Genomic DNA, 10,877 nt, shown 5'->3' with positions numbered 1-10,877 from the left:
ACCGACTACAGAAATTAGCAGCAGCTGAATGTACATGCAGTGTTCTACTCCAGTAGAAGTACTGTTACTTTAGAGATATTTTATTCAGGTAAGTGGGTGTGGGTTGTTTTCAGATGGCACTTGGCTTGTTTCAGTATTTTAGTATGATTCACTTAATATCTTATTGCCAGGCTCCTATTGGCATTACACCAGCAACTGATAATGGTCGAAGGTTTTCAGAAGCTTCAGCGGTGTAATGAAATGATTGAAATGATTACAGTAAAACTCCTACCCCCTCCAGTACAGCCCCTCCCCCAAATCCAGCGACATCCCACAGTCTGCCTACACAACTTTCCTCTCCATCTCATCACTTCATCTGGTCTACAGACTGGACGCACCATCTCACGCTCCGGGAATGGGATCTTTACTGGGTTCAAAGAAAAACTTCGAGTTCTTTCGAGTTTACGCTCTCCAGAAGCTACTTTTTAAACTCCAGGGATAGTTGTTACTGCAAGTGCAGGGTGACAGCAGCAAAGAGTCACTGGCCAATGACTTCCAAGACGCACCAGAAGTTGTGAGGGGTTCCAGACGCTAGAAATCAGTTTAACACAATGAAGTGGGCTCTCTAAATTTGATGACTAGGCGATTGTAATAATTTCAGGTCACAGTAACTTTAACCGAGGCGTGCGTAAAATATCTGTGCGTAAAGTTGGAGCAGTTGGCGGATCAAATTCAGTTCTAGTGGGACCGCTAATGCGAGAAAAGATATCATATTTGTTTGATATAAATCGGTGAAAAGTGTTACTACATTGACAGCCATGGCAAAATGGTTCAGAGATTTTCCCATCAACCTAAAGAACGGAAATGAAAGGGTCCGTTCGGCCTCTGAATCTGGTCCACAAACTCGACCCAAACCCTCGTTTTCTCGTGACAGTCTGAAAGGAAATCAGCGCAAAGATGGGGGAGTGGGGGCTTTACTGGCAGGGAGAAATAGGAAAAATTCGGCAACAGAACTGGGTCGTAACAACGCTGGTTCTGGTGGGACTGTCTGGGATAGTCTCACAACTGGAAAAGGTCGCAAGATCTCCAAGGTCGAGACTGGAACATCAGATGAGAACCGCCAGGTCAGGACCTCTAGTTTGGCGCAGGCGTACATCAGCAGGATGATCAAAGTGGACAAACAAGACAAGGCCCCCAAACTCAACGGGATAAGTGAACAGAAGCAGCCCGAGAACGAAAAGGGAAGGTCTGACATTAAAACAACGGTGAGTAACTTCTAGAGATGGAACAGCAGCTAATGTAAACCCCATGCACGATCTTTTGATCAGCTTATTTCATCTGCTATTTATTTAGAAGCAAACAAAACCAGACACAAGCGGTCATAGCAGATTCAGATTCAAATCCAATATACTGTACAGTGCAAAAAAAATCATTGTGGGCTTGAGGTCACTGCATTCCTTTGGGTTTTCACTCCCCACCTCAGTTCATACCCCTGTATTTGGTTTCCTTTGCTTTCAAAAGAATACAATGCAGTTTCACGACATTGTGTCAGATCAAACAGGCAAATACAATGTGCTGACCTATTTTTCTGCCTGTCCTTCCATTACTTGTCACTCATGTCATGGATAACACACACACACACACACACACACCCTGTATCAGATCCATCCCCGCCTTCCTGCTCTGTTGTCTCCAGGTAAATGTAACATCTGAGTAGGTCCTATAGCAGCCCAGCATTGTGCTTTTCTGACGGGCCTTTTCCTTCCCACAGCTGATTATCCTGGAGGACTACGCAGATCCTTTTGATGCAGAGAAAACCAAGGAGCAGAGAGAGGCTGAGAGAGCAGGAGTGAATGATGGGTACATGGAGCCCTATGATGCCCAGGTCATTATCACAGGTGAGCTCAGGGCTTTCGTCTTATCACAGCAACTACAGTTACATTATGGGCGGGGCCGGTATAGCATATTTACTGCGAAATATTCAAACCAATCCTTCTTCGACTCAGTGCTGCTCTCTGAGTTTTGGACTGTTTTCTCGGAGATTGCACTTTCTAATGAGTTTGCCATAACTGTCAATTCATGCAGTTGAGTACTATACATCATCAAAAATCTAATTGAATATGGGCAGAATCACTGAATTTGAAATATAGACAGGAAAAACAAATACATGCCAGCTCTGTTCAAAGGGCACATTCGCATTGTCAGGGCTTTTTTGATAATGACAGGTCTCATTTGTATCATCATACAGTAATGTGTTTGAAATAAGTGAGTTCAATAAGTGATTTTCTCTTAGATAAGCTAGTGACTTATATGCAAGCAAGGGATCACTTTTCCCACAAACTAGTTTCTCTGCACTCACACGATGTCACATTCCTGCTAAAGGGCAATTTTAAAGCGATTTAGAGCCAAACTAGACCCTTAGTCTCTCTGCTGACTTCCCTCCCCGCTGGCGGTTGCCATAGGAACAGTGTTGTGCAGGGACAATGGGTGCAGCTTCCTCTTCCAACTTCCTGTCTCCTGCTTCTGTTTCCTTTGCCCCATTCTCTTGATAGGAAGTTGGCCACAGTGCCCCCCCCCCCACACACACACACATAGACACATACATACACAAAATACTTTATGGTCCCTTACGTGTGAAGAGAATTGAAAGACCCCCTCACCCCTTCCCAAAACCTGCAGGTCCCCCCTTGGTCTCGCCCATTCACTTCCCAGCAGCCAGGAAGTGGCCTGGTCAGCCAGCCAATCAGCTGCTGTGTTGACCTTTTCTTCTTGTAGCTCCATTGTTTGGTCACACAATGGTGCAGACACACAGGCTACCTGTCAGACAGTGAAGAAACACAACAAGTGAAATCCCCCCGCAAAAATGCAACAAATGCAATTTATAGAGAGAGAGATTTTTCTTAATCGAGTTGGCCCAGTGAACACAAGTATTAGTCTACAACCTCTGCTTCAAACTAGTGATGATATCATGCATTCAGTTTCTGTATTACTGAAATCTAAAAAAACAAACAAATAAACTGCTACTGAAATTTGAGTTGAAGGACAAACTTACCAGCATAAAGTAAAAGAAATATGAGTGTATGTATGGATAATGTATTATGCAAATGAAGACTGGGACTTTCAAAAAGTGCACACCTGACTACAGGCTTTTTTAGGTGAAAAATGTATTGATGTTAACCTAGAGTAGAAGGGCTCACGATTGTATTATTGATTCAATGAAGTTCACTACATGATTATTTTACAGAATGAGTTAATATGAAGTGATATACCATTATTTTGCCATATTACAGATATGAATTTGTTTGAGATATGTTTAATGTGTGGTAACTCAAACCGAAAGGGAGACTCTGTTGCCTACAAAGAAGCTCATCTACTTAAAACAATGACACGACATCATGCTGGTAACTGCTTTTTCTATTATATGTGTGAAAACACACACACACACACACACACACACATGCACACACGCACACTTTTGTCCAAGTGTGAGTCCAAAAAGCTGTAACAATGAATTCTATCTCCCAAAGGACTCATCCTACTTCATTTAAAACCTCTTCTTTGTGACGTTTTGAGGCCAAACCAGCTCTTTTTAGATGCACAGTTATTAAAAAAAACACAAATCAAAAAGCAGAGGAGCCACTTTGGGCTCAAAACATTACACTTTTCTAAAACAAAAAAACACCTAACATTTTAACAAAAGCAGATGACAGTGTTGTGAGTCCTTTAGGAGATACAATGCTTTGTCTATTGTGAAAGTGAAAACCCTTCATCTCAATACTGTTAACTAATCACATGACAATTCTGCTGTAGAGGTTCGTAGACGGGGCTCCAAAGACCTGCTGAAAGTGTGTGTTCTGCTGGACCGAGGCCAGAGAGAGGGGAAGGGAGAAGAGGGAAAGCCCAAGCCCCCAAATATCTACGACACACCATATGAGGGCGGGCTGGAAGGCGACAGTGGGGGGGTGTGGATCCCTGTCACACGGCCAGAGTCTGACGTCCGTCCTGCTGGAGAGTACGAACTGCCCTGGGAGTGGAGAAAGGAGGACATTGTTAGAGCGCTGTCAGGTAGAGGAGAAAGGGAGAATGGGATGATGGGAAGGGCGGGGGTTTGGGGTGTGGAGGAAGGATGCCATGAGTTTTATTTGTACAGTAATGCCACAACATTTTTGTGTTTGTTTTAGAGAGGAAACAAAACAATCCTGCGGAATCAATTTCCAGAGATGTGTTTACTTTGGTAGCTCTGGCATGCTTTGATAGAATTTTATTATGAAAGGTTGATATTGTCTCTCCTGCTTCCTTCAGCTCAGTTCGAGGCAGTGGATTGTTCTCCCACTAAAGAGAGCGGTTCAACCTCTGTCCGCCAGCAGCAGCAGCAGCAGCAGCAGCAGCAACACACCCTGCGGCAGAAGAACTGGAACAATAAAACACTTGTACCATCTTCTCCATCCTCCCCCTCTTCTCCTTCCTTTCCCTCCTCTCCTATTCTCAAACTCTCCCCTCTCACACCCCCATCTCCCTCTTTCCCCACCCTCAAACTCTCATCCCTCTCACCCTCTTCTAGTCCTAACAAGCTTTCCCCTCCGTCTCCTACCTCCCTCAGTGCCCCACTGGATGGGGAGGCAGCCAAAGCGGACCCCAGCCTGCCCCTGGAGAAGCAGAGGTAAGGAGGGAGATGTTGCACATGTTGTATATACATTATACATTTAAGTAATGGAAAAATATGAAAGCATCTACACATTGAATTATTGCTCCAAAACTTTATTGGACTGAAACTGGCAATATTTCAACCCATTAAGGTCATCATCACTGTCTAACATTCAATAGACCCCATTGACTAGAATATAATGTGCTAAAAAGGACAAAAAGGAAACCCCCACCCTCCAAAAAAAGAATGTAGGAAAAAATTATAATGAAATACCAAATAATTTTTTAATATTAATATTTATACATTTAAGAAGTGGCATTCTGGCTCTCTATACATCAAAAAAGTCTGGGTTCAAATCGAAGATGCATTTATGTAGGTTTCCTCCTGTGCTCTGGTTTGCTCACACGGTCCAAAGACATGCAGGTCAGATGAATTAGAAACTCTAAAACCCACAGGACAGACTCCAGAGTCTCTGTGTTTGTAAATCTTTCTTTTGATGGTGTTGAAACATTTCTCATAAATTCTGCACAGTAATGTACTTCTTGTCCCCCTGTCTACTTTCTGTGTTGCTCTGCTTGTATTTGTTATAACAGTAAAGAATAAGTATATATATATATATATATATTTCCTTAGGCTTTTACCTTTCCATCTGTTCCTGTTAGAAACTGTGGAAGAACAGCGCCCTCCTCAGTTTTGGTTGAAAATCAATTTAGCAAAAGTTGTGGAGCAATCAAGCAGATTTCCTGCAAGATCTGATCTGGTGAATCACAATGTCAAATACAGCTCAGAGACTGCCAGTCTTCTTGGCCAAAATCTCCCATATATTTTACACTTGGCACTTTAGACATTTTTAAGTAAAATTTGCTATTTATCACTAAAAGCGTGAGCCAGCAGCTGCCCTTGATAAGTTGCTGAACATAACTGCTGGGAGGGAGCTGCACCTTTGAAGTGAGGCTTGAATAGACAGGAGAGACTCGTTTTAACTGTGAACCTGCTTGACTCATGTCATTGAGCATGGCCACTCGTTTCAGATGGAACATGTGGGGAACATGATCAGAGCACATTAGCATTTGTTCCTCTCATGTTGTGACTGAATGTCAGTATGTTTTGCCTCCAAGCATCAAGGCCACATACAGTTTATATATGGCTTTAACCTGCAGCCACTGTCAGAACCACCTTGTGTCCAAACAGGCCTCCCTTGACACCCTGCACAGCTACATACGTTATGTTTGTCTATTTTATTTATCTCTTTGGCCTCCCAAGTTCACTTTGACATTATTAACTCATTCAGTCTACAATATATCTCTCTGTTTGATTTATGACGACTGTAAATCTTTGTTGGTGTCTGTGCGTTTCGTTCCTCCCATCAGTCTCTCTCTCTATTTTTTCCCCTCTCACCATCATCACCTATCAGTAACTTGACATATGACTTATCTCCATATGTCACCATGCTATATGTCAGTGAACTGCTGTCTCTCTCTCTGCATCCCCCACCCCACTCTCTCGCCTCATCAAGCTGGTACCATGGCAGTGTGAGTCGGCAGCAGGCTGAGGCTCAGCTGCAGCGCTGCAGGGAAGCCAGCTTCCTGGTGAGAGACAGTGAATCAGGAACCAGCAAGTACTCCATCGCTTTGAAGTGAGTGCACGGACGTGTGTACATAAATTTCATTTGAGTGTGTTTGTTGAACACGGTACATGCAGGCCATATAATGCAACATGTAGGACATATTTATTTATAGCTCTGTTTTTATCTACATTTGTTTTGCTGCATCACAATCTCAGTTTTTCTTGGGCTTAGAGTTACAATGGTGAAAGTGGGAAACATTTTGCTTTAAAATCAAATATGCTTTTCTGATTTTAATATTTTCTTTAATAATGCTACATGTCATTCTTTAATTTGACATCAAACAGTCCTGTTTGAATATGGGCATGGCATGGCACGTTATGTTTATTTTATAGACAAAATATATTTAGCTGTTGGTGCCCACTAACTTTTCCTTTAACAGTGATTGAGCCTGTGTTTTGCTATTTTTTTTAGGAGTTACTAAGGAGCTACAGTAACTGGCATTGTGTTGGCAAACTCTAAGGTGTTAATGCATGAGAATATGTGTCATTTGTAGAGTAGATACTGCTCATAAGCGTGCCAGGAACAGGTTTTCTAGGATAATGGCTAAAATCCTGTGGTACAATTGTGTGCAATTATGAGCATGTGTGCGCGTGTGTGCATGTGCCTGAGTGCACATTTGTTGTACACTGCTCATTCATTTGAGAGTCCACATCATTAACCTCATTTACACATCCACTGAACTTGGGATATGCACAGCCTCATTCGGGGAAATAAGAGTGCAAAGGTTTTAGTCACAGCATCTATATTATGTTTCCAATCTTCAGCAGCTTATACCTCTCAACTGTTGCTGTGTGTCTTGTGACTGCCTGTCTCTTCTGAAAATATATCTTTTCCTTTTGTGTGTTTTTCACTCTGTCTTGTTCCATTAGGACCAGTCAGAGTTGTGTGCACATCATTGTGGCCCAGACTAAGAGCGTTAAGGGCTTGGGCTTCACCCTGGATCAGAGCAGCTGCGTCTTCTCCAGTATCCCTGAGCTGGTCCACCACTACTGCACACACAGGCTGCCTTTCACTGGAGCAGAGCACATGACTCTGCAGCATCCTGTGCCCAGGCAACACTGAACATGCGTAAAGGACGAGCAAACACACTGGGACATAAATACATAAATGAGACTTGTAATACGCATGTATGCACAAATGCACACACATTAACTTGTTAATACATCCACACATACTCAAAGATATGCTGCTTTGGATTGTCCTGTGCACTTCATTAATGTATCCCTTATATCTCTTCCAGGCACTGACTAGTGGTCAAAGTCATACATTACAATAAACTTTGATCACACTGGTATAGTGGTAATTCTTCCCAAACTAAAATCTACACACACACACACACACACACACACAATCTCCTCATGGGATGCCCTTAAACAGAGGTGCTAGCATCATCAATTAGCACCACGCCATCCAATTAGGCTTTGTCTGTGAGATGAATACACCTGATTAGAGTGTATTCATTCATCCATCTGACATGTCAGTCAGCCTATCGATCTAACCTGAAAATCATTTGCCATCACTCTCTCTGTCAAGAGAAAGAGCTTTATTGATTAGATAATTAGAACTAGTGTAGTGGGAAGGGTCTTTTAACATTACAGTACCTAGTCAGCAAAATTGTTTGAGTGTAACAGTGCAAAATAAATATGTGAATATCATCGTCCATTCTTGTGCCTTCACTGTAATGTAACACAAGGTTGTTGTGATTAAAAGACTATCTTACTTTTGTGAATTAACTGATCTGCTTCACCCTAAAATGTACCTATGCATAAATAGTGTATGTATTAAGGGATTGTTGTATATTGTCAGATTTTTGACAATTGCGCACCAAAGTGGGCTGTATGTTATTGTTGTAAGACTTTTATTCATAAAATAAAATAAAATTCATATAAACTGTTATTAATAGACATGCGGGAAGCAAAAGTCAAAGCAGGATTCAAGGAAAAAGGCGGTGAAAAAGAGATGAGACACTAACCAGAGTAAATCTGTGTGCTTTTCTCTTTTAGCTGTAAAACCATTGACCTGAGTGTGAAATCAATTACAGTTATAAACATGCAATCTCACGCATGCACACGTACTCACCTATTTGTAGCCAACAAATACAGACAAACATGAGCACATGCATAAGCACACAGAAATAGTGCACACACAAATATCATTTATTCCCACAACCCAAAACGTGGTGTATTTAAATCCTCACCAAGACGCACGCATGAAGCTTCTCACAAAATACAGAGGAGCTTTATCCTCACAATGAAGCATGGAAGTGTGTGTTTGTGGTAAGATATGTCTTACCAGTAAACACCAGTGTATTAGTTTGCATGAGTATCTTTTAGAGTGTGTGTGTGTGTGTGTGTGTGTGCGCACTCACATGGGTGAGTGTGATTACAAGTGTGCCCATGTGTGCACCCATGTGTTCATTTATGTGCATGCAGTCCTGTTATGCGTGTGTGTGTGTTTGTGTGTGTGTGTGTGTGAGTGAGAGAGAGAGAGAGAGATAGAAGGAGCGCGAGTCAGGATTTTTCTGTTCAGGGATTACCAGGTTGCCATGGTGATTAGTTTAGAGTGAGGTAGGGCCATCTCTATGGGGAATGAGGAGAGGGAGGAGAGAGGAAGGGAAAGAGGGAGGAGAGACAGGCTGCAATATAAAAAGAGCTATGAATAACAGTGGCCACAGTGCCATACTAGCAATGTAGCTCCCCCACAGAATAGCCTGCCTGGTTTGTGAATGGAGTGCAGCAACATGTAATGTCAGAGTAAGTTAAAAGTAATTCGCGCCTCTTCCTGTCAGCTCACAAAGTCAATTTTGGAGTGCTTTATTGATCGTATGACAACTCCTCAATGGGTCAAAGTGCAGGTTAGACTTTGGTGCTGGAAGATACTTCAGCAGGGCTGATAATCTGTTTTGTGTGAGCCTGAACCCAGTATTTTACAGTTGAGGACCCATCCCTGATTTTGGCCATTCTACTACCCAGCGTGTCACAAGCAGCAGTGTTACACAACAACAGACAGTGCTAACTATCACCCCTATCACCTCCTCTCTTAATTAAATCAAAAAGTAGGTCATAACAAACAAGAGGCCTGGGGTGCTGGACATGAATCTTGCAGTGCTTGTCAGTCTGTTTTTGGGAATGTTACATTTTGTAAATGGTAAAGCTTATCTCATCTTGTCTTTAATGGTCGTTTGAGTTTTCCTGGTCTTACATATCATTGCTGTCTAGCATGTGTATCAGTTTTTTTTATTTTTTATTTTTTAGATAAACTGAAGGAATATGTGTTCCTTAATGGGCTGAGAAAATGATCCTACTTCTTAAGCTAAATAAACCATTTAAAAACCCATTAGGGTCTGAAAACTGCATTGCATCACATAGTTGAAAACAGGGCTGTTTTTCATTGCTCAACACATTTTGGAGATGCATGGTTTTCACAGGGCAGCAATGGTATGCATAATTTCTATCACCTGCACCAACTTCTAATGTATCAGTGGTGGAAGAAGTATCCAGACATTTGAGGGGTGATAGCAGTGTGAAGCATCTTCAGTCAAGTCCAGTTTCTCTTGATTTAATCCTCCTTGGGTAACCATAACCTGACTAATTCAGATCATTTACTTAATTATTACTTACATAATAGCAGGAATACCAAAATAATAAAAATACAGATTACATAAACAGAACTACACAAGCCGAATCTTACAGAAAAGTACCAAAATTATTTTCTTAGAAATTATATGAAGTGATTATTATTGCTAATCTACTACTACTACTTTTTATAGCATTGGATCACTGAATCTATAACAGTAAGACTACATCACATTGGATGGTATACATAAGTTTTAAATGCAAAATCTTAAAATGCAAAGTAACAACAAAAAGTATAACATTTTTCTCTGAAATACAGTAAAGAAGTATAATGTAAGATCAAGCAGAAGTACCTCAAAACTGTACAGTATTGAAATTCCAGCACTGTAACTAATAATTTCTTATACTTTGTCTACACTATTAATCTGTGTATAGTCTGTGATTCATAGATCAGATTTGTACATTGTTAATCAAAGTGTTGCCCAGATATGACAGAACCACAGGAAGTAATAGCAGCCACCTGAAGACAGAATGACAGCAAGAGAGGAAGGACCAGAGGAAAGAAGCGAGAGAGAGCGAGAGAGAGAGAGAGGAGGGGAGAGAGGGTGAGGGGGTGTTAGGGGAAGACAAGCACTTGTGGGGGTCCCAGCTTTTAAATAATTCAGAGAGACTCACAGCACTCAGTGCAGAGGAGGAGCACTGTCAGGTCAGCTCATTCACTGCAGAGGAGAGGTGGACTGTACAGAAAAGAGGGAGAGAGGAACAGTGTATAAAGATAGCATGAGAGAGAGGAAGACTACAGTGAAAGAGTTTGCCTATGTGTGCATGCATATGTACATTTGTGTGTATGCTTTGTGTGCATTTATGCATGAGTGTGTGTGTGTGTGTGTGTGTGTGTGTGTGCGTGTGCACGTGTGCGTGTGCACGTGTGTGCTGTGTGCCAGCTGCGCATGTGTATTCTTTGTGTGTATCGGTGATGAAAATAGACTAAATGAAGGAGAAACAGGTCGTTTCCTCCTGGAGCTTTCTGGTTTCTCTTAGTCACCACGGC

The 10,877-nt window shown here is 41.8% G+C and overlaps 1 protein-coding gene across 1 annotated transcript; it reads left to right on the top strand.

Annotated features, from left to right (window-relative positions):
- The first annotated feature begins 359 nt into the window (after positions 1-359).
- On the top strand, positions 360-8,141 carry she (Src homology 2 domain containing E). Its single transcript, XM_046044106.1, has 6 exons — positions 360-1,244; positions 1,751-1,877; positions 3,790-4,044; positions 4,282-4,639; positions 6,141-6,260; positions 7,121-8,141. The coding sequence occupies exons 1-6, from the start codon at positions 798-800 to the stop codon at positions 7,311-7,313; spliced, it is 1,500 nt and encodes a 499-aa protein (XP_045900062.1). The 5' UTR covers positions 360-797; the 3' UTR covers positions 7,314-8,141.
- Positions 8,142-10,877: the final 2,736 nt, after the last annotated feature.

The sequence above is a fragment of the Micropterus dolomieu genome, linkage group LG03 (assembly GCF_021292245.1).
Source record: "Micropterus dolomieu isolate WLL.071019.BEF.003 ecotype Adirondacks linkage group LG03, ASM2129224v1, whole genome shotgun sequence".
Taxonomy (NCBI): domain Eukaryota; kingdom Metazoa; phylum Chordata; class Actinopteri; order Centrarchiformes; family Centrarchidae; genus Micropterus; species Micropterus dolomieu.
The sequence above is the reverse complement of the archived record's forward strand: the minus strand, read 5'-3'. Positions and strand labels throughout refer to the sequence as shown.